The 25,253-nt window shown below is 44.2% G+C and overlaps 1 protein-coding gene across 1 annotated transcript in view; it reads left to right on the top strand.

The window, feature by feature from the left end:
• Positions 1-25,253, top strand: part of LOC109894795 (isthmin-2-like) — a 53,581-nt gene that overhangs the window by 6,494 nt on the left and 21,834 nt on the right. The window contains exon 2 of the mRNA XM_031828529.1: positions 16,577-16,810. Coding sequence (XP_031684389.1) covers positions 16,577-16,810 — 234 coding nt within the window. The remainder of the gene's footprint in view (positions 1-16,576; positions 16,811-25,253) is intronic.

Genomic DNA, 25,253 nt, shown 5'->3' with positions numbered 1-25,253 from the left:
TCCCCCAATGCTAGACACCATCCAACGAGACAGCCAGCGGCTCCCAAAACACAACTTATGCGGGAAGCTCTAGAAATAAGCGTTCCAATTGAACAAAATCCACCCCTCTAAAGAAAATCTGTCTCCTTTCTCTGAAATGCCACCAGATCCACGATCTAATACATGGCCAAAGCTTTGCATTTCGGTTTAGCTCGCTATCCACACACATAGACATACACACAGTTGGGGTCCCAGCCACAGGCTCTATACAGAAACATTGACCTCCATTGTGACCAAACTACTCTTTTCCCATAGATTTGTACTATCTATAGTATGACAGTACCAGCAGTTAGCTAGCAACAGTTGGCAGTTGACATGTTAATTTGGCTACTTTAGCATTAATCAGTGTTATTTAGATGGAAGATGTGAGCTAAAATACTGAGCTAGCTGAGGTTAGCATAGAGGTAGCAAGTTAGCTCTTTCACTTTCCCGGTAAAGTCCTGATAATGCTTTGTCTCTGCTGGTGCTGCTGGCTGTTTGTGATACTTTATAGGCCACATTGTTGGTAAGGACAGCATCCATTTTGAAAAGCAACATTTTGCTGGGGCCCTCCTTCTATTGTTGATAGACATGGAAGTTCTCAAGGACGAAATTTTCGAGTAGATGCCCAATTCACCGACCTCCTTCTCACAACTGTATCCCACTTTACACAGTGTTGCATTTACATGAGGCATACTCACATTTCCATAGCAAGTGTTGCTACCCCCTGCTACCACACAAATCTTCTTGATGAATAAAAATACAATTGCTAGCTAGCTCCATACCACTGACCCACGCTTTTTGTTGTTGTTGTTGTTGTTGTTTTTTACCCACAAGTATATGAAGAGTGAGCATGGAAACCAAACAAACCCAATTTAGAACAATATTAGAGTATTATAAAAATGTATTTAAGAGTTTGTAATTTGGGAATGTTTTCTTGGGGTGCTCTAAGTTACAATTATACACGTTTTTGGCATTGAGAAATAGCTGCTACATGCCCTTTAATTGATAACATGCTTGTGGAAAGTTACATTTACGCATAGTTACAGTTTATTCGTGGCACTTTTTCTGGTAAGTGAAATGGTCAGATAGCTAGCAATTTCTGCAAGTCATCTATGTTAACTCATGATAGGGATATATGCAGTCATTCTGTTTAATCATATTTGTATATGATATATATTCATGTCATGTAGATACAAAATATTTTTGTATGTACAGTAGCTAATGTAAAAATGATTTACACATATTCACATAGACATTTAAAAAAACATATATTTTTTTATGCATTTCACTTTTGTTGTTATGCTAGGTCTTTGATATGGTTGTGAATACACATATGTGTTGCTACTTAGCTAGCTAGCTAGGTTTGTTTGGTTGATATTCATTAAACAAACTTTTGTGTGCTTGTCTCAGTTGTATAAAAAAAACACTGACAAACTGGATCACTTTGTTATATTGTACTGGAGTAAACTTGACCGTATCTGGTATTTACATGGTATTAGCAACAGCTTCATTTTACAGTCCTCTTAACTCATATCTACCCCGTAAGTGTGGAGGTGGTACCATGAACAGGGTAGGATCACGGACAGATTTGCTGTTGTCTTCATGGAACGGAGTCATCCAACGTGCTGGTACTACATTGTATTTACCTGGAAACAGACACCACTTAATTTTACAGCCCTGTTACTACTACATACAGATTACTGCCAAAATAAAGGAAACACTTGAATAAATGAGGGATACAAAATGTATTGAAAGCAGGTGCTTTCACACAGGTGTGGTTTAGGAATTAATTAAGCAATTAGCATCCCATCATGCTTAGGGTCATATATAAAAATCCCCCCCCCCCCCCCCCCCCAAAAAAAAAAACGAACTATAGGCTTTCAACACATACAGTTGAAGTCGGAAGTTTACATACACTTAGTTGACTGTGCCTTTAAACAGCTTGGAAATTCCAGAAAAGTATGTCATGGCTTTAGAAGCTTCTGATAGGCTAATTGACATAATTTGAGTCAATTGGAGGTGTGCCTGTGGATGTATTTCAAGGCCTACCTTCAAACTCAGTGCCCCTTTTTTTTTTTTACCTTTATTTTACTAGGCAAGTCAGTTAAGAACAAATTCTTATTTTCAATGACGGCCTAGGAACAGTGGGTTAACTGCCTGTTCAAGGGCAGAACGACAGATTTTGTACCTTGTCAGCTCGGGGATTTGAACCTTTTGGTTACTAGTCCAATGCTCTAACCACTAGGCTACACTGCCGCCCCTTTGCTTGACATCATGGGAAAATCAAAAGAAATCAGCCAAGACCTCAGAAAATAAATTGTAGACCTCTACAAGTCTGGTTCATCCATGAGAGCAATTTCCAAATGCCTGAAGGTACCACGTTCATCTGTACAAACAATAGTACGCAAGTATTAACACCATGGGACCACGCAGCCGTCATATCGCTCAGGAAAGAGAGGCGTTCTGTCTCCTAGAGATGAACATACTTTGGTGCAAAAAGTGCAAATCAATCCCAGAACAACAGCAAAGGACCTTGTGAAGATGCTGGAGGAAACGGGTACAAAAGTATCTATATCCACAGTAAAACAAGTCCTATATCGACATGACCTGAAAGGCCGCTCAGCAAGGAAGAAGCCACTGCTCCAAAACCGCCATAAAAAAGCCAGACTACGGTTTGCAAATGCACATGGGGACAAAGATCATATTTTTTGGAGCAATGTCCTCTGGTCTGATGAAACAAAAATAGAACTGTTTGGCCATAATGACCATCATTATGTTTGGAGGAAAAAGGGGGAAGCTTGCAAGCCGAAGAACACCACCCCAACCGTGAGGCACTGGGGGGGCAGCATCATGTTGTGGGGGTGCTTTGCTGCAGGACAGACTGGTGCACTTCACAAAATAGATGGCATCATGAGAAAGGAAAATTATGTGGATATATTGAAGCAACATCTCAAGACATCAGCCAGGAAGTTAAAGCTTGGTCGCAAAATGGGTCTTCCAAATGGACAATGACCACAAGCATACTTCCAAAGTTGTGGCAAAATGGCTTAAGGACAACAAAGTCAAGGTATTGGAGTTGCCATCACAAAGCCCTGACCTCAATCCTATAGACAATTTGTGGGCAGAACTGAAAAAGCATGTGCGCTCAAGGAGGCCTACAAATCTGACTCAGTTACACCAGCTCTGTCAGGAGGAATAGGCCAAAATTCACCCAACTCACCCAAATTTCACCCAAATGTTTGACCCAAATTAAACAAATGAAAGGAAAAGCTACCAAATACTAATCGAGTGTATGTAAACTTCTGACCCACTGGGAATGTGATGAACAAAATAAAATCTGAAATAAATCATTCTCTACTATTATTCTGACATTTCACATTCTTAAAATAAAGTGGTGATCCTAACTGACCTAATACAGGGAATTTTTACTAGGATTAAATGTCAGAAGTGGTTAAAAACTGAGTTTAAATGTATTTGACTAAGGTGTGTGTAAACTGTAAAAACTTCAACTGTAAATGGCTCCTTGCCCCCCCATGCATAGGGTACTATCCTTTCTGTCCCTAACAGTAAAACTAAAACTAAATAATATAAAAATTAAATAGAAATGTTTTTGCCAACTGAAACTAAATTAAATCTGACACCTAACTGAAACTAAATTTATTTTCAAATCTAAAAATGAATAGAAATAAAAAACGAATATTAAAATCAAAAAACTATTATATCCTTGTGTATGTAAACTCAGCAAAAAAAGAAACGTCCCTTTTTCAGGACCCTTCACAGATCTTAATTGTAAAGGGTTTAAACACTGTTTTCCATGCTTGTTCAATAAACCATAAACAATGAATGAACATGCACCTGTGGAAAGGTCGTTAAGACACTAACATCATACAGACGGTAGGCAGTTATGGTCACAAATATGAAAATTTAGGACACTGCAGAGGCCTTTTTACTGACTCTGAAAAACACCAAAAGAAAGATGCCCAGGGTCCCTCCTGTTTAAAGGCACTTCAATCTGTTGTCTTGCCCATCCAGGCTGCATCACATCCGGCCGTGATTGAGAGTTCCATAGGGTAGTGCACAATTGGCCCAATGTTGTCCGTTTTGGCCGGGGTAGGCTGTCATTCTAAATAAGAATTTGTTCCTTACTGACCTGCCTATTTAAATAAAGGTTAAATAAATACAAAATAAATACAAATATTCACCCTCTGAATGGCACGCATACACAATCCATGTCTCAGAAAAGTATTATTTAACCTGCCTCCTCCTGTTCATCTACACTGATTGAAGTGGATTTAACAATATGGGATCATATCTTTCACCTGGATTCACCTGGTCAGTCTATGTCATGGAAAGAGTAGGTGTTCTTCATGTTTTGTTTACTCAGTGTATATGGTATTAGCAATGGCCTCATTTTTTTTAACCTTTATTTAACCAGGCAAGTCAGTTAAGAACACATTCTTATTGGTTGGAGTCGTCCAATGCAGTGGTACCTTTTTTTTATTTTTTATTTTACCTTTATTTAACCAGGCAAGTCAGTTAAGAACACATTCTTATTTTCAATGACGGCCTGGGAACAGTGGGTTAACTGCCTGTTCAGGGGCAGAACGACAGATTTGTACCTTGTCAGCTCGGGGGTTTGAACTTCCGGTTACTAGTCCAATGCTCTAACCACTAGGCTACCCTGCCGCCCTACGTTGTTTAATGCTGAAACAGAGACCACTTCATTTTACAGCCCTGTTACTACGAACATACACGCTAACTAAAGGTAAAGTACACAGAAACAACGGGAGAGAATTTCAACACAAGAGGAGGACTTGAAGGTATTGATTTAGTAATTACGTGTGAATAAATGATAAATGACCATGTAAGTAATTGGTGTTTCTTAAGGACTTACCCTCTTTACCCTCTCTTTCGCTATCCACACAGGTGCTTTGAGTTTCCTTCGTCTCCTCTCTTTTTCTGATACACCATTCCTCATAACACATGAATAACATGGTGGAGATCTGCTGTATGAAGCTTAGCTGAGCTGTGGTGTATGTGGTTTGACTTAAGTTAGAGAGATGTAAATACCAGAGGGGGACATTACGATTGACGCTAGATCTACTGAGGGTTTTCTAAAGCTAGCCAGCTTCAGTTACTGTGGCTTTCCGTTGCAGCTCATGCTTTATTCATACTACGACGGTGGATATTGCTCTAATTTTGAACACGCACAAATATTTGCTTAATAAAATATTGAATCAGTCGTTTTCGTCAAATGAAGTGGATGATGATGCAATTGTTGCGAGAGGGAGGGAATCTGATTTCATTGGTCCTCTTATATTTCTACCTCTGGATTTTATTGGGTGTTACCAGAACACAGAAACCCCATATCATTCACCCTAGCACTGACTTCATTCTATCTGTCTCTTTGTCTGTTAACTCAAGAGTTTTGGTTAATGGCTCAGTCACAAGGGGCCATGCAGTTTCCTGGGTCCCAGTCCTGAGCCCTAGACTAAAAAGCACTTTCAATGAACATTCTCCATTGAACATGATTCTTAGTACAGGAATAGGTGCGATCTGGGTCCAGGAAACCATCTCTAGATGATCTCACGACAACCAGCACCTCCTGATTATGGAAGCAGCGCCTTTGCACAAAGGTCCTGTTTCTCTTATAAAACTGATTTTATGTCTCCACTGTTTTCTTGTGGAAGATGAAGACTTTTGATTAGATGGCCAAGCTCTATAACAGTATAACTGTGGAACTCCCCCATGCAGGCATCCATGTACTGAGCCTCACAGAAGATGCCTATAGATCACTAGATACAGCGGAAGTCTCTCTCACCGTTGGCCCGGCAGGGGGCCAGAACATACCTTGCTTACTGCCTGGAAGGTGAAAGAATGTTCTGGAGAATTTGACAATCTGGCGAAAAGTAGCACAGCGCCAGTTTAGAAAGCAACAATGGCAGGGTGGAATTGTGCGGAGTGTGAAAACATGCTCTTTCTCACTCGCTTTCTCACGCTCACTTCCTCTCTCACACAATCTCTCCCTATCCTGATTTTGCATTCTCTCCCCCCTCCATCTCTCTCTGTGACATGCTGGGGTATCTGGGATATTTTTATTAAAGTGAGCGAGCAGTTGGGTTGACATTGCTCAGAGGGAGCCGGCGAGGCTAAATGTTTGAGGGACGCAACATGAACCACCTGTTTTACACACAAACAACTACTTACTTATCCTAACTCTGGCCTGGAATGTATGCAACAGTATTGGATGTGACTCTCTTATGTGTGTATGTGTGAGCATGCATGTGTACATGTACACTGAGTATGCCAAATATTAGGAACATGTTCCTAATATCAAGTATCACCCCCTTTTGCCTTCAGAACAGCTTCTATTTGTTGGGGCATGGACATTTCTACAAGGTGTCGAAAGTGTTCCAAAGGAATGCTGGCCAATGTGGACCAATGCTTCGTACAGTAGTCACAAGTTGGCAGGATGTCCTTTGGGTGGTGGACCATTCGTCATAGACACAGGAAACTGTTGAGCGTGAAAAATCCAGCAGTTCTTCACACAAATCGGTGCGCCTGGCACCTACTACCATACCACGTTCAAAGGCACTTAAATATTTTGTCTTGCCCATTCACCTCCTGAATGGCACACATACAAAATCCATGTCTCAGTGGTCTCAAGGCTTAAAAATATTTATTTAACCTGTTCATTCACCTGGATTCACCTGGTCAGTCTATGTCATGGAAAGAGCAGGTGTTCTTAATGTTTTTTATACTCAGTATATATGTCTGTGTGGGCGCGTGCGTGTGTGTGTGTGTGTGTGTGTGTGTGTGTGTGTGTGTGTGTGTGTGTGTGTGTGTGTGTGTGTGTGTGTGTGTGTGTGTGTGTGTGTGTGTGTGTGTGTGTGCGTGTATGCTTTCATGTGCATGTGTGTGTGGAGGCTGAGCAACAGGGATGAGGGGTAGAATTGGGTTGAGAGGCTCTGGTAATTGTTAAACCAAATAATCCTGGAATGATCGGCTAGTTCCCCCTCTTAGAGGGGAGCTGATGCCCATGCCACATTCACGGAGAGTGCCAAATTCTTTATCCCGTACAGAAGTTCAAGTTGCTGTTCTATATGGTGACAGGGGGTGACAGTGTGGAGTGGAAAGTTCTCAATTGTCCGACGCCCTAATTGAGGTTAAGCTGAAACTGTATACCATAATCCAGGTATGAAACTACAACCTGGTTGCGTATGCTGGTTGGTACACACTGCAATCTCAGCTTCAGGTTTTAATGAAGAAGAAACGTAAACTAACGCTTCAACTGAACTGCGTTAGTGTGTGGTGAGCTAAAGAACACACAGTGTGTGACACGCACGCACGCACACACACACACCCATATTCCATGAATACACATACATAGATCTGAAAGATTCATATGAAGCATAACAGCAAGACTTACAGTCTAACAGTCAACTCTAGTTCCTTAGGGCACTGTACATTCTCCAGTCATGGAACTCCAATTAGTGCCTGTTTGGTACCATATCTCTCTAGAACACTGTTAGGTCAGCAGAGCACTAGCGGTGGTTTGGTACCATATCTCTCTAGAACACCGTTAGGTCAGCAGAGCACTAGCGGTGGTTTGGTACCGTGTCTCTCTAGAACACTGTTAGGTCAGCAGAGCACTAGCGGTGGTTTGGTACCATATCTCTCTAGAACACCGTTAGGTCAGCAGAGCACTAGCGGTGGTTTGGTACCGTATCTCTCTAGAACACTGTTAGGTCAGCAGAGCACTAGCGGTGGTTTGGTACCGTATCTCTCTAGAACACCGTTAGGTCAGCAGAGCACTAGCGGTGGTTTGGTACCGTGTCTCTCTAGAACACCGTTAGGTCAGCAGAGCACTAGCGGTGGTTTGGTACCGTGTCTCTCTAGAACACCGTTAGGTCAGCAGAGCACTAGCGGTGGTTTGGTACCATGTCTCTCTAGAACACCGTTAGGTCAGCAGAGCCCTAGCGGTGGTTTGGTAAAGTATCATGCTTCACTACATGTTATTGTTGGGCCGCTGTGGGTTTGTTTGGTAATTCAAGGTGTTATTTTTGGACTCTGGCTGCCTTTGTTAGCCATCTTTCCAGAGCTACCCATAGCTACAGTGAGTGTCTGCAATGAGAATGCACAAAGACTGCTTTATTGAAGAGATAGGATAAAACACGTTTGGCTATGCTAGTGATACTATCGGGGAATGCCAACCAAATCAGATAGTTACACGCCGACGTGGTGCCAGAGAAGAAGAACAAATAAGTCCGACAATGAGAGATTTCTCAGAGTTTCTGCCAGATTCCGGGCAGGCGTCCAGCCATAGATACGCACACCCACCCACCCACACACACACACACCCACACACACACACACACACACACACACACACACACACACACACACACACACACACACACACACTGGCCTCCCTACCCCAGAGTGTGTCTCTGTTCTGGTGATTGCCTTCGTTGGTTTCCAGGGGATGTTTCTCCTGGCCAACTCTCCATGCCTCTTGTGGATCTCCAAGAATTCTCTGGTCGAGCTCCCTCTCTCTCTCTCTCTCGCTCTCTTTACTATGTGTGTCTGTGTTTGTGTGTTAAAGCAATGAATTCAGAGAGCCCTATCAATACCCTGTGCTCTGTTCTCCCAACTCCTTTCCCCAATTTACACTCCTTCACTCAGAGAGAAATATATATATTTTTTATTATCCGTGGAACAGGTTGCTTTGGTGATGTTAATGTTTATATGGAGGAGGGCTAGAAGAGTCACATCCCAATGGCTCTGTCGTGTGCAGTTGAGCAGGATAATTTTGTTTTGGCTCTAACTTAGCTCTTCTGTTTCCTTCCAACCTGGGATAGGTGAATGGTCCAAAGAGAGTGGCGGAAGTTATGAAGGGGACCATCAGTCAGTCATACATTATGGCTGCGATTACACAGGCAACCCAATTTATCTTGTTGCCACTAATTGGCCTTTTGACCAATCAGATCAGATTTTTTGCCAATAAGGGCTGCCTGTGTAAACGTAGCTTATGCGACCTGTCATGATGTTATCAAGAGAGAAAGGAGTACTGGGGATAGACTACAGTGTAGCATAGCCTCTTGGTAATGAGGTTTAATGTATGGATCTGTAAAAAAAGATCTTCTCTTTTTTCATCTTGTCTTCTCCAACCCCCCTTTCCCTCATTCTCTCCCTCTCTCTGTGTCATGTATCTGGATGGAAGTTGTTAAGACTGGAATAACTTTCCTTTCATTGTATCGTGTGCCTGGTGAATCTAGACCCACTCATGCACCACTAATAGTTATTCTTCCTGGCACAGAACGTTGCGTTCCTGGTATCCAACTCCATTCTTGACTCATTCAAAGGCAGGCTCCTCTGTTATGACTACTGGGATACATTTGTTTTAACACCCAACCTCAGCTAAAGTAAAGCCCCAACCTGAACCTGTTCCATGAATGGCCTTCTCTGCTGCAGAACTCTGGTTTTTGGTCATGCTGAAATCTAGCTGAAGGTTTGAAGTGGAATGCATGTATGGGTGGTTTGTGGAGGGGATTGGGGAGAGGACATCTGTTTTGCGTGTGTTAGACACAGCCAGAGATGTGAGTCAAGACAGGATACACATGATCAGTGGATAGAAGGCTTTGATCATAGGCAGAACACAGAGCTGAGCACAGCTCTGAGCCAAAAAAATGTTTATTTTTTAAAACAGCAACGAATATACCTTGATATAAGCTTGTAATATCTTATGTTTCACCGAGTTTTGGCTGAGCGACGACATGAATGACATACAGCTGGTAGGTTATACACTGTAGCGGCAGGATAGAACAGCAGCCTCTGGTAAGACAAGGGGTGGTGGTCTGTGTGTTTGTAAACAACAGTTGGTGCACGATATCTAAGGAAGTTTTGAGGTTTTTCTCGCCTGAGGTAGAGTTTCTCATGATAAACTGAAGACCACACTATTTACCAAGAGAGTTTCATCTATATTCTTTGTAGCTGTCTATTTACCAACACAAACCGATGCTGGCAGTAAGACTGCACTCAATGAGCTGTATACGGCCATAGGCAAACAGGAAGACGCTCATCCAGAGGCGTCGCTCCTAGTGGCCTGGGACTTTAATGCAGGGAAACTTAAATCCACTTTACCTAATTTCTACCAGCATGTTAAATGTGCAACTAGAGGGAAACAAGCTCTAGACCACCTCTACTCCACACACAGAGTGGCATACAAAGCTCTCACTCACCCTCCATTTGTCAAATTTTATCATAATTCTATCCGCCTGATTCCTGCTTACAGGCAAAAACTAAAGCAGGAAGCACCAGTGACTCGGTCAATAAAAAAGTGGTCAGATGAAGCAGATGCTAAGCTACAGGACTGTTTTGCTAGCACAGACTGGAGTATGTTCCGGGATTCCTCTGATGGGATTGAGGAGTACACCACATCAGTCACTGGCTTCATCAATAAGTGCATTGATGACGTCGTCCCCACAGTGACTGTACGTACATACCCCAACCAGTAGCCGTGGATTACAGGCAACATCCACATCCAACATGAGTTAAAGGGTAGGCTGCCGCTTTCAAGGAGTGGGATCCCGCTATGCCCTCAGACGAACCATCAAACAGGCAAAGCATCAATACAGGACTAAGATCATTCTACACCCATTCTGACGCTCGTCGGATGTGGCACAGCTTGCAAACTGTTACAGACTACTAAGGACTATTACAGACTACACAACCGCGAGCTGCCCAGTGACACAAGTCTACCAGATTAGCTAAATTACTTCTATGCTCGCATCGAGGCAAGTAACACTGAAACATGCATGAGAGAATCAGCTTTTCCGGATGACTATGTAATCACGCTCTCCGTAGTCAATGTGAGTAAGACCTTTAAACAGGTCAACATTCACAAGGCCACAGAGCCAGATGGATTACCAAGACGTGTACTCCCGAGCGTGCGCTGACCAACTGGCAAGTGTCTTCACTGACATTTTCAACCTCTCCCTGTCTGAGTCTGTAATACCAACATGTTTCAAGCAGACCACAATAGACCCTGTGCACAAGAACACTAAGATAACCTGCCTAAATGACTACAGACCGTAGCACTCACATCTGTAGCCATGAAGTGCTTTGAAAGGCTGCTCATGGCTCACATCAACACCATTATCCCAGAAATCCTAGACCCACTCCAATTTGCGCACCGCCCAAACAGATCCACAGATGTTGCAATCTTTACAGCACTCCACACTGCCCTTTCCCATCTAGACAAAAGGAACACCTATGTGAGAATGCTATTCATTGACTACAGCTCAGTGTTCAACATTGTAGTGCCCTCAACGCTCATCACTAAGCTAAGGACCCTGGGACTAAACACCTCCCTCTGCAACTGGATCCTGGACTTCCTGACGGGCCGCCTCCAGGTAGTAAGGGTAGGTAACAACACATCCGCCACATCCGCCACACTGATCCTCAACACAGGGGCCCCTCAGGGGTGCGTGCTCAGCTCCTTCAGCCCCTGTTCACTCATGACTGCATGGAATGATAGTTAGACTCCAACACTATCATTATGTTTGCCGATTACACAACAGTGGTAGGCCTGATCACCGACAACGATGAGACAGCCTATAGGGATTAGGTCAGAGACCTGGCCGTGTGGTGCCAGGATAACAACCTCTCCCTCAACGATCAAAACAAAGGAGATGATTGTGGACTATTCCCCCTCAAGAGACTGAAAAGATTTGGCATGGGTCCTCAGATCCTCAAAAGGTTCTACGGCTGCACCATCGAGAGCATGTTGCATCACTGCCTGGTATGGCAACTGCTCGGCATCCGACCGCAAGGCACTTCAGAGGGTAGTGCGTACGGCCCAGTACATCACTGGGGCCAAGCTTTCAGAGGAAGGCCCTAAATATTGTCAAAGACTCCAGCCACCCTAGTCATAGACTGTTCTATCTGCTACCGCACATCAAGCAGTACCGGAGCACCAAATCTAGGTCCAAAAGGCTTCTTAACAGCTTCTACCCCCAAGCCATAAGACTCCTGAACATCTAATCAAATGGCTACCCAGACTATTTGCCTTGTCCCCCCTTTTATTCTGCTGCTACTCTCTGTTAATTATCTAGGCATAGTCACTTCAACTCTACCTACATGTACATATTACCTCAATTACTAACCTGTGTCCACGCACATTGACCCTGTACCGGGACCCCCTGTGTATAGCCTCACTACTGTTATTTTATTGCTGCCATTTCATTATTTGTAACTTTTATTTCTTATTTTTTCTTAACACTTATTTTACTTAAGACTGTGTTGTTGGTTAAGGCTTGTAAGTAAGCAAATAAGATTTGATTTGATTAACCCGGAGTCAATACATGTTAGGAACACATTTGGCAGCGATGACAGTTGTGCCTCTTCTTGGGTAAGTCTCTAAGAACTTTGCAAGCCTTTGCCATAGATTTTCAAGCAGTGACAGATGCGGCCACCACTACTCAGTGACGTGTTGGAACACAAGGCTTTGTAATTGAGGGCAAAAATTGTATACCTTTGCCATGCTTTTTTTGCAGTATTACTTTAGTGCCTTGTTGCATACAGGATGCATGTTTTGGTATATTTGTATTCTTCTTTTCACTCTCTCACTTAGGTCATTACAATGTTTGTCGATCCATCCTCAGTTTCCTCCCATCACAGCCATTGAACTCCGTAGCTGTTTTAAAATCCCCTATATCCTCGGGGTGACATCTCTGAGCAGTTTCATTCCAGTCCTGTTTCATTCCAGTTCAGGATTGGAATGTATCATCAAACTGTATCTTTGATGTGTCTGGGTGGTTTAATACGTCATCCGCAGCATAATATTAACATAATATTAACTTGACCATGCTCAAATAGATATTCAATGTCTGATTTGTTATTGTTGCCCATCTATCAATCTCTGCCCTTTTTATGAGGCTTTCGAAAAGCTTCCAGGTCTTTGTAATTGAATCTGTGCTTGAAATTCAATGCTTGACTGGGGGACTTTACAGATGCTATATGAATTGGGGACAGAGGAAGGGGTACTCATTCAAAAAAAACTATTATTTCACACAGAGTGCATGTAAATTATTATTTGATTTGTTAAGACACATTTCACTCCTGAACTTATTAAAGATTGCCTAATCAAAGGGGATGAATACTTATGCTATATTACTTAACTATATTTTATTTATTTATTTTTAAAATGTACTATAATTGTTTTTAATTTGTAAAAATGCGTTGATTTTTATTTTGTGTAGATCAATGACACAAAAAAAACACAATTAATTAAATCTATTTCAAAACCCTTGTAATGTAACAAAATGTGAAGAAATCCAAGTGGGGTGAATATTTCTGATACCCATTGTATATCCATAAGAACAGTACAGTGTGATATCCTACCATGAAGAAAGACAGTGATGGGTTAGACAGACAGACAGACAGACAGAGATGGGTTAGACAGACGGACAAAGCACAGTCAGTGTCAAGTGACTCAGCTGGGTTTGATGTTGTTGACTCAAGAGGCCTCTCTCTCGGCCCAGACTCACGGACTACATACTAAAGTGAACCAGATGATGGAGATTTGTGTGTGTGTGTGCGTGTACACGTCCGTGCGTGTGTGAATGTGTTTGTGTGTATGTGTGTGTGATATTCTACCTGCTTGTACCATCCCAGGCTTCACTCCAAACCTCTATCCCTGTAAATGGTATTACTGCTAACGCCAACCAGCTGTGATGTAGACTGACAGACTGACTAAATCTCTTCTCTGTAAAGAAGATACCTACATACCTTGTGGAGTAAAACAGCTTTGACTTGAGTTGTGTTGTATGTACTTTGATTGACTGATTGATAAAGAATAATACATACTGTATAAACAGTACATACATTTGAAACATGACAGCACAATAAAGTCAGATACTTATTTCCATTTGATTTATTTAACTCGGCAAGTCAGTTAAGAACACATTCTTACACTGGGACAATTGTGCATCGTCCAATGGGACTCCCAATCATGGCCGGTTGTGATACAGCCTGGAAGTGAACCAGGGTCTGTAGTGACACCTCTAGCACTGAAATGCAGTGCCTTAGACCACTGCGCCACTCGGGAGCCCATTGTGGTTATTAAAGTGCGTGGTGCAGAAACATCCATACTGTTAAGTGTTGTGTTTTGCTTTGTCTCAGAGCCCTATACTAGGAATCAGGTTTGAGCATTTACAGAGGTAACTTTGGTCAACTTTGAGTTCAACTCGGGATAACCGGTACCATGAAAGTGACTCACCTTTTAGCCAGTTTAATCTCTATGGGAATGAATCCTTCAGAACTAATCTGCTCCCAGGCAGGCTAACGCAAGGCTAACTCCATTTATCCTGAATGAACTGTCTGAGCTGGGAGTTGAGGAACAATGAAATCAGATTTCCTCCCTCATAAAGATTGTGTCATCCTTCCCCTTCATTTGAGGACGACTGATTAAATATTTTATTAATCAAATGTTTTTTTGTGTGTTAAAAATAGTCATGTTAAAATACCTACCACATTACACATTTAGCAATGACAGAATGCATTTAAAACTTCACATAAAGTAAAACTTGTGTATACAATGACTTAATACAATTATTTTATCGAAAGAAGTGGGAAAAAAGGTGCTTGTGCATTGATAAGCACACCAAAGCACAACAAAGACGACATTAAGGATAAGTAATAACATGAAGACAGCACTTGTAAAAGCGTATTTGACACAATAGCCTGCTGAAATGGCAAGATAACTTTTTTTCATTTTGATTTGGACATAAATGAAAATGGGGCACTGACTCGCCCATGGATTGATGTTTCAGCATTGTTTCAATAAAGAGTTCAGCGTTCGACTAGCCATGTGCAACATGCACCCGCAGTTACAAGCCTCCTAGAATTACTGCCAGGTGGACAAGTGATATCAAATCAAATCAAACTTTATTTGTCACATGCGCCGAATACAACAAGTGTAGACCTTACCGTGAAATGCTTACTTACAAGCCCCTAACCAACATTGCAGTTCAAGAAAATATTTACCAAATAAACTAAAGTAAAAATTATAAAAAGTAACACAATAAAATAACAATAACGAGGCTACATACAAGTCAGTGTGTGAGGGTACAGGCTAGTTGAGGTAATTTGTACATGTAGGTAATGGTGACGTGATTATAGCATAGATAATAAACAGCGAGTAGCAGCAGTGTACAAAACAAATGGTGGTGGGAGGGGTCAATGTCCGGTGGACATTTGATTAATTGTTCAGCAGTCTTATGACTTGGGGGTAGAAGCTGCTAAGGAGCCTTTTGGTCCTAGACTTGGTGCTCCAGTACCGCCTGCTGTGCGGTTGCAGAGAAAACAGTCTATGGGGGAAAATGTTTTGTCGTGCCCTCTTCACGACTGTCTTGGTGGGTTTTGACCATGATAGTTCGTTGGTGATGTGGACACCAAGGATCTTAAAACTCTCGGCCCGCTCCACTACAGCCTGTCAATGTTCGGCCCACCTTTTTCTGTAGTCCACGATCAGCTCCTCACATTGAGGGAGAGGTTGTTGTCCTGGCACCACTGCCAGTTCTCTGACCTCCTCCCTATAGGCTGTCTCATCGTTATCGGTGATCAGGCATACCACTTGTATCATCAGCAAACTTAATGATGGTGTTGGAGTCGTGTTTGGCCATGCAGTCGTGAGTGAACAGGGAGTACAGGATGGGACTAAGTACACACCCCTGAGGGGCCCCAGTGTTGAGGATCAGCAAGTTATTGCCTACCCTTACCACCTGGGGGTGGCCCGTCAGGAAGTCCAGGATCCAGTTGCAGAGGGAGGTATTTAGTCCCAGGGTCCTTAGCTTAATGATGAGCTTCGTGGGCACTATGGTGTTGAACGCTGAGCTGTAGTCAATGAACAGCATTCTCACATAGGTGTTCCTTTTGTCTAGGTGGGAAAGGGCAGTGTGGAGTGCGATTGAGATTGCGTCAGTTGGGGTGGTATGTGAATTGGAGTGAGTCTAGGGTATCCGGGAGGATGCTGTTGATGTGAGCCATGACCATCGTAGTATGGATGAAGCCTGAGCTGGAATGTGAAGCTAACTGAAGCTGGCTGTCTTTAGAAAAGCCTGAGTAGATCTAGCTTACTTCATAGTATACACCTCCGGTTAGGTCATGATGATGTGAAATTGAATTAGCTCATTTGTTGTTATCTTCATTCAGTCAGTCTTCAGCATGTTCATTCAGTCTTATCTAACTACGTGTGGAATGTTCTGTAATGCCACAGAAATGTCATCTTGTATCAACATTTATAAGATTATTGTCTCTGAACATTACACAACATTTTAAAAACATTCTGAGAAAATGTTCTGATCCAAAATATAGTGTTGCAACAATAGGACAAAGCTGGTGCATGGGCCTGCATCAGGACTTGTTAAAGAGATACCTACTCTCAGGGATCATCTCAATGGATGGATTATCTGTCATCTACTATCAACCTGTATGAGGTGATGCATGAAAAAATGAAATAATTGATCTCTTTTTTCTTTTGGTGATATCTCAGGCTAGCCCGGGTGGCGATGTGGGTGAGACTCTGGAGGACCTCCAGCAGCAGAACCAGCTCCAGAGCCTGGCATCATCCAACCCATCCTCTCAGAGACCCCGACGCCGTGGCTGGTCCCAGGGGGTTCTGCCCAAACCAGAACCAGAGGAGGACCCAGAACCCTTCATCCTGGACCTCAGGAACTTCCCTGAGCTGGCCAACGTAGACCTGGGATCTCACAACCCTAATATACAGGTAGGTTTTCACAACCCTAATGAATAGGCAGGTTTACACAACCCTCACGTACAGGTAGGGGAGGACACATAATGAAATATTACACTATGTATTATATAGTACACTACATGACCAAATGTATGTGGACACCTGCCCATCAAACATCTATTTTTAAAATCATGGGCATTAATATGAAGATGGTCCCCCCCTTTGCTGCTATAACGGCCTCCACTCTTCTGGGATGGCCTTCCACTAAATGTTGGAACATTGCTGCGGGGACTTGCTTCCATTCAGCCACAAGAGCATTAGTGAGGTTGGGCACTGATGTTGGGCGATTAGGCCTGACTCACATTCGGCGTTCCAATTCATCCCAAAGGTGTTTGATGGGGTTGAGTTCAGGGCTCTGAGCAGGCCAGTCAAGTTCTTCCACACCGATCTCGACAAATCATTTCAGTATGGACCTTGCTTTGTGCACAGGGGCATTGTCATGCTGAAAGCGGAAAGGGCCTTCCCCAAACTGTTGCCAAAAAGTTGGAGGCATAGAATCGTCTAGAATGTCATTGCATGCTAAGGGGCCTAGCCTAAACCATGAAATACATCCCCAGACAATTATTCCTCCTCCACCAAACTGCTCCGGAGTCCAATGGCGGAAAGCTTTATAACACTCCAGCCAACGCTTCGCATTGCGCATGGTGATCTTAGGCTTGTGTGCGGCTGCTCGGCCATGGAAACCCTTTTCATGAAGCTCCCAACGAACAGTTATTGTGCTGATGTTGCTTTCAGAGGCAGTTTGGAACTCGGTAGTGAGTGTTGCAACCGAGGACAGATGATTTTTCTACGCGCTACGTGCTTCAGCCCTCGGCGGTCCTGTTCTGTGAGCTTGTGTGGCCTACCACATCGTGGCTGAGCCGTTGGTTCACCTAGATGATTCCATATCACAATAGCAGCACTTACAGTTGACCGGGGCAACTCTAGCAGGGCAGAATTTCTACGAACTGACTTCTTGGAAAGGTTGCATCCTATGACGGTGCCACATTGAGTCACTGAGCTCTTCAGTAAGGCCATTCTACTGCCAATGTTTGTCTATGGAGATTGCATGACTGTGTGCTCAATTTTATACACTCAATTCGTCAACAATGGGTGTGGCTGAATAGCTGAATCCACTATGTTGAAGGGGTGTCCACATACTTTTGTATATAGAGTGTATCTCTGGAGCTCTTCTGTTTAGTACATTAGAATATATCACACATGTTATGGTTGTATGGGCTTAGTAGAGTTTCCAGTATTGCTTACATCCATCCAACGTTCCTTTCAGATCTACCAGTAGTGTTATCGGATCTACTGTTAGTGTAGAGTGAAGAATTTAATAAAAGGAAGCTATTGAAGAGCATTGGAATGAAGTCTATCTTTATATTCATGATCAATTGGAAGGAAGCTTATTGTAATAATGTTACTAACCGTTGTCTCAATGACCCCAAAGCTTTATAGTACCCTATCGCTCTGGCGTAGGGAAGGACAACTGTCACAGCAAAGATTTCAGGATGTTTTTAATGATACTATGTACAGGATTACCGTAAGCCTAACACACACACACAGTGCTGCATATATGCATCATTATTGTTGACAGCCAATTTATTCAGCGACAAACTTTTGCACCTGGTTTTGCAATCCAGTCTATATAACGTGTGAGCCATGCCAAAGCCTGGTTGACAGCTAATTCTCACGGGGCTGCGTGTTAGAGTAATTTAGAAGCATAATGACTTAAGATTAACAGAAAACGACTGAGGTACCAGATTGCTGGATTGAGTGCTTTCAGTAAATGTTAGCTGATGGGTAACAATGGATGGTTGGAAAAGTGTTGATAGTATCAAACTGTGCCTGCCCTGGAGGCAACTAGCAGAACGTAGCTCATCAAATTATTGTATCCAAGGGATGGTACACTCTTAGAAAAAAAGGGTTCCCAAAGGGTTCTTTGGCAGTCCCCATAGGAGAACCCTTTTTGGTTCCAGGTAGAATTTTCGGGGGGTTCCAGTTAGTTATAACTCTTTTGGGTTCAATGTAGAACCCTCTCTGGAAAGGGTTATACATGTAACTCAAAAGGGTTCTTCAGAGGGTTCTCCTATGGGGACAGCCGAAGAACCCTTTTAGGTTCTAGATAGCACCTTTTTTTTCTAAGAGTGTACCATGTTTTGATCCGGCATGAAAAACACTTAATAACTCATGTTCTTCGTGACCGAGTAAGTTAAGGAAACATTTACTGAGCGGGGCAAGGAAGTTAATTTCTTTAAAGTGGGCTGAATCCTGACTAGACACCCATGCACAGAACTCAGTGTAAGGGTTTTCTGGTGAAAGAGAGGCGGACCAAAATGCAGCGTGGTGGTTATTCATGTTTTTAATAAAGACGACTATACATGAACAGACTAAACAAAACAAGAAAAGTGAAAACCTAAACAGTCCAATCTGGTGCAAACACAGAGACAGGAACAATCACCCACAAAACCCAACACAAAACAGGCTACCTAAATATGGTTCCCAATCAGAGACAATGACTAACACCTGCCTCTGATTGAGAACCATATCAGGCCAAACATAGAAATAGACAAACCAGACACACAACATAAAATGCCCACCCAGCTCACGTCCTGACCAACACTAAAACAAGGAAAACACATTCGAACGATGGAAAGAACATGACAGAATCCCAAGGTGCGGACTCCGAACGCACAACCTAAACCTATAGGGGAGGGTCTGGGTGGGCATCTGTCCGCGGTGGCGGCTCTGGCGCTGGACATGGACCCCACTCCATAATGGTCTTAGTCCACCTCCTTAGCGTCCCTTGAGTGGCGACCCTCGCCGCTAACCTTGGCCTAGGAAACCTAACAACGGGCCCCACTGGACTGAGGGGCAGCTCCGGACTGAGGTAGCTCGGGACTGAGGGGACGCTCGGGACTGAGGGGACGCTCGGGACTGAGGGGACGCTCGGGACTGAGGGGACGCTCGGGACTGAGGGGAAGCTCGGGACTGAGGGGAAGCTCAGGCAGGTTGATGGATCTACCAGATCCTGGCTGGCTGGTGGTTCCGGCAGATCCTGGCTGACTGGCAGATCCTGGCGGATCCTGGCAGACTGGCGGATCCTGGCAGACTGGCAGATCTTGGCAGATCCTGGCAGACTGGCGGATCCTGGCAGACTGGCGGATCTAACTGATCCTGGCTGACTGGCAGATCCTGGCGGATCTGGCAGGATCCTGGCAGATCCTGGCAGACTGGCGGCGGTGGGCAGACGGGTGGCTCAGATGGCGCTGGGCAGACGGGAAGCTCCGGCAACGCTGGAGAGGAAGGCTCTGGCAGCGCTGGACTAAGGAGCTCTGGCGCCTCTGGAATGAGGGGCTCTTGCGCCTCTGGACTGAGGGGCGGGAGCTCTGGCAGCGCCGAACAGGCGGGAGACTCTGGCTGCGCTGGAGAGGAGGAAGGCTTCGGGAGCGCTGGACAGGCGGGACGAACTGTAGGCCTGATGCGTGGTGCTGGCACTGGTGGTACTGGGCCGAGGACACGCACAGGAAGCCTGGTGCGGGGAGCTGCCACCGGAGGGCTGGTGTGTGGAGGTGGCACTGGATGGACCGGACCGTGAAGGCGTACTGGAGATCTTGAGAGCAGGGCTGGCACTAACCGCCCTGGCTGGATCTTCACCCTAGCCCGGCAGATGTGGGAAGCTGGGATGTAGCGCACCGGACTAAGCACGCGTACTGGGGACACCGTGCGAACCACCGCATAACACGGTGCCTGACCAGCACCGCGCTCGCCACGGTTAGCACTGCTAGGAGCACTGTAGTGCTGAGATGGCACAGGACGTGCAAGGCTAGGGAGATGCACAGGAGGCCTGGTGCGTGAGGCTGGCACAGTCTTCACCAGGCAACTAGCACGCACCTCAGGACATGTATGTAGAGCTGACCCAGGTGTCATCAAATCCCGGACACGCTCCGTCGGGCGAATTCCGTGTCTCATGCACCAACACAGCAACTCCCTCATATCTCTCTCCTCCAATCTCCCCATTAACCTCTTCACCGTCTCTGCTTCGCTCACCTCCAACACCGGCTCTGGTTCTGGTTTCCTCCTTACGATAAACGGGGGGAGTTGGCTCAGGTCTGACTCCTGACTCTGCCACACTCCCCCTGTGCCCCCCCCCCCCCCCCCAAGACATTTTTGGGGCTGACTCTCGGGCTTCCATCCGCTCTGCCGTGCTAGCTCCTCATAATGCCGCCTCTCTGCTTTTGCTGCCTCCAGCTCGGCTTTGGGGCGGCAATATTCCCCTGGCTCTGCCCAGGGTCCTCTCCCGTCTAGAATCTCCTCCCAAGTCCATTTCTCCAAGTAGTGCAGCCTCTCCCACTGCTGCTGCTCCTGCTGCTGCTGCCTCTGTTGCCTCTCCTGCTGCTGCTTTTGCTCGTCACCACACCGCTTGGTCCTGTTGTGGTGGGTGATTCTGTAACGGTTTTCTTCTGGTGAAAGAGAGGCGGACCAAAATGCGTGGTTATTCATGTTTTTAATAAAGACGACTATACATGAACAGACTAAACAAAACAAGAAAAGTGAAAACCTAAACAGTCCTATCTGGTACAAACACAGAGACAGGAACAATCACCCACAAAACCCAACACAAAACAGGCTACCTAAATATGGTTCCCAATCAGAGACAATGACTAACCCCTGCCTCTAATTGAGAACCATATCAGGCCAAACATAGAAATAGACAAACCAGACACACAACATAGAATGCCCACCCAGCTCACATCCTGACCAACACTAAAACAAGGAAAACACATACGAACGATGGTCAGAACGTGACACTCATCATGCATTGATGTCTATGAGGATTTGCACAAAATTAAAGTTCCCTAGTTAGGCCTGGGTAAAAGGCAGTATTTAATAGGTTTAGAGACTGTATTCCTCTAGTGGTGTTTCAAATCTGATCGCTGCTACTGTTCCAAACACACTGTGAACCACTGGCCAACAGTAGAGTTTACAAGACTCTCTGTTTTCCTTGCATTTCATTTAGTTGATCATTTATCCCTTGAATTTCTTTCTTGCTATTATTGTAAGAGGCTGCAGGGACTCCAGAATAAGAAGGGAGGTGGGGCGTTTGCTCTAAAGCTTATTGTATCACCCCAACACACACGTGAATGCACACACACGCATGTACACACACGCATGTACACACACGCATGTACACACACACGCATGCACACACACACACACACACACGCGCGCACACACACACACACGCACACACATACACTGACTCCCCCTCCCATCTTTCTTCACAGCTGTTTTGAGTCGGAGCGGCCTCTTAAATTTCTCCATGCGAGACCTTTACAGTGGGGTGCTTCAAGTCTGCCATGATGCTCAAACATCTGCATGGGGTTTAGGGAGAGAGCAGAGAAAACAGCCAAATCTAAGGGGTGAGAGGTCACCGCATTATTTTATTATTTTAACAAGCACTTTTTAACATGCTCTCCAAGCGCAGCAGATCTTGATTATCTCAAAAGTGCTTTTTTATACAGAAGTATGAAGAAAAAAACGTTCATTTTATTTTTAGTGTTATTGCAGAGGGTTTATGTGTGCAAGTGGATTTGAAAGGAAATTAAGTTAGACTTTGGGGAAAAACTGACACAAGAGAAGCCCAGGTATCCAGAAATTGAAAGAGCCTCGTTATTATAACAAGGAAAATGTGTTCTTGATCCAAGTGGGATTGGGCCATCCTTTAGTCTATAGGAACCAGACAAAGCTATTTGGTTTTATAAGTCTTTCTTTGGGAGCCAGCCGCTAATATCCTTGGTTGCTTTAGTGGGCTTTTTACCTTGTTATCACGTCGGCTGGAATTCATTGGTTTTGACTGTGGAGGGTCATAGCGTGACGAACTGAGTGAACCGTACCAAACTGTACTGGCACACTATGGGGAATAGAATACAACAATAGAGTAGATTTGAATAGAACCAAATGCGTCCGATATATAAATAATGGTGTTTAAAATATTTTTCCAAATAGTCTTCCAATACACATGCGCACAAACACTCATCCCTCTTGCTATCATCGTTGACAAATTACCAACAATCTGCATAGTACAATCTCCTGATTGACAATACACAGGAAATATTTTACTGGAGTGGCTTAGTTCCCTATGGTTTGTCTGGGGCATTAATACTGGAAGTGCCTGTCCTTCAGATCCATGGTTATGTATGAGTCACAGCCTATAATGGGTCATAGTTAGGCCTAATACACTTCCTCCACTTACCGCTCAGACAGGGAGAAGGAAATAGAGCTCAGCTTCAATGTGCAGAGGTCTTATACAGTACAGTACACTACAGTCCAACTTCACCCCGCTGACAACTAGCAAGAGCCATACAGTGAGCTGGCTATTATGTCCTCTCTTTGCCCCTTGGAATCATGCAGGCTTGTAATGACGCCACAGTGTGTCATGTCCTACTACTTCGCTTATTGGTTTTTAAATCAAGCATTGTCATATTTTGATATATGAATCTTCCTTGACTTGTTGGTCTACTGACAATGATTGTCAGCAGAGAGTGAGGTAGAGACAGAGAGACACAGAGAGAGACAGAGAGAGAATGAGATGGTGGTAAGGGTCTGACAGGCATAAGACTAGTAGCCATGACTCACCAACCTAATCTGTGTCTTTAGCCAGTGGGTTGTCTTTATAAACACTTGTAGCAGCCATCAGATGGTAACTACTAGCAGAAGCATAAACAACCATGCCTTTGTCTGGACCTGCAGGCTCGTGGCAGTCTATCAGTCTATCCCCTATCCCTCTATCTTGCTCCCTCCATCTCTAGCTATCCCTCCCTCTCCACCACCACACACCCTTATCCCACACCTCACTCCTTCCACACCTCACTCCTTCCATCCCTCCCCTACTTCACCTCGCTTCTCTATATACACCTCCCTTTACAACCCCACTCTAAGTATCTCTCCCGTCATCCCTTTTCACTCTTCCACTCTGTTCTCTACCTCCCTTCATCACATACTACCCCAACCACCTTCCTTACCTTCTCCCTTCATCACACATGCCTGGACACACTGTCTACAAACCTACCTACACACCCTCAGTACCCTGGTTGGTTCATCCCAAGAATCTAGTGGGTTCAGATAGGACATCAGACTGGCACCAAGACAACAGGGCTGGGACAGAACAGACCATGTTGTTTGACGGGGGTGGAAGGGGGTTGTTTATTTTTCTTTCCAATGTTGCACGTCTGGGGCTGAGCCTGATGCTGTAAATGTTAGGTTGTTTACAGTAGAAGCAGTAATGTTAGTATATAGAATGGTAATGGACAGTGGTTGAGCAAGGAGTTTTCCCTGAACACGTAGCCTGACTATGGAAACATTTATATTTCAGCAGACGCTCTTATCCAGAGCGACTTACAGTAGTGAGGGGATACATTTCATACGGGTCCCCTGCGGGAATCAAACCCACAACCCTGGTGTTGCAAGCGCCATGCTCTTCCAACTGAGCTACAGGGAAGTACCTCTGGTCTCTAGTTGTTATTGCTGGTATAACTAGGACCCAGAGTTTTTCCCGGTGAGGTCATGTCAGGAAAAACACCTGGTCCTAGTCATATTTTCACCAGGAAGTACATATCACATACAGTACTGGAAGGGTTTTTCCCCTATCCCCATAGTTTCTTTAACCTCTGTTGCATTCTCTTCCTACCGTTACTAGCCTGCCTTCGATTGCTGTGACTACAGTTACAGAAGCAGTTTTGTGGCCAGTGTATGTGTTATCAGTATTACTCTACAGTCATGGCTGTTTTACTATCATCTGGGAAAGTACTGTGTGTTCAATAATTGCTAGCCATCAATCGCACCAGAGTCTGTGACACCCTGGCTGTGACCCAAATGGCACCCTACTCCCTATATAGTGCATTATTATCAGTCCTGGTCAAAAGTTGTGCACTATATAGGGAATAGTGTGCCATTTAGGATGCAGCCTGTAAGACTCCATAAGATTACACAAGCAATTGTGTTGAATGTTACTCTTGGCAACAGCTTCGGTCCAGAGGAAATTTACTCTATGATTTTGTTGCAATTTGCTGAGGATAATTATGAAGTGTGAAATCACACCCTCAATTCCCAGTTGTAGAAAGGTTAACTTTTATAAAGGTTTCACATTATTCAGTTGTGATTACACAGAATGCAATATTCTATACATGAAAGGAGGACTAGAGACCTGGAAAACATTTTGCTACTCTTATTATCACTTGAATTAGTATTTAATTAGTACACACATGTTGAGAAGGGTGCAGAAACCATGTGTGTTTGGCATTGGCATGTTGTTCAAGGCAATAAAAAAAGTATTTAATTTGAAACCTAAAAGATCTCTTTCATAGTGTATTTGCTCGCTCTCTCGCTCTCTCTCTCTCTCTCTCTCTCTCTCTCCCTCTCTCTCTCTCTCTCT

This window comes from Oncorhynchus kisutch, linkage group LG7 (genome assembly GCF_002021735.2).
Source record: "Oncorhynchus kisutch isolate 150728-3 linkage group LG7, Okis_V2, whole genome shotgun sequence".
In the NCBI taxonomy this organism is placed as follows: Eukaryota; Metazoa; Chordata; class Actinopteri; order Salmoniformes; family Salmonidae; genus Oncorhynchus; species Oncorhynchus kisutch.
This window is presented reverse-complemented; position numbering and strand designations above follow the sequence as displayed.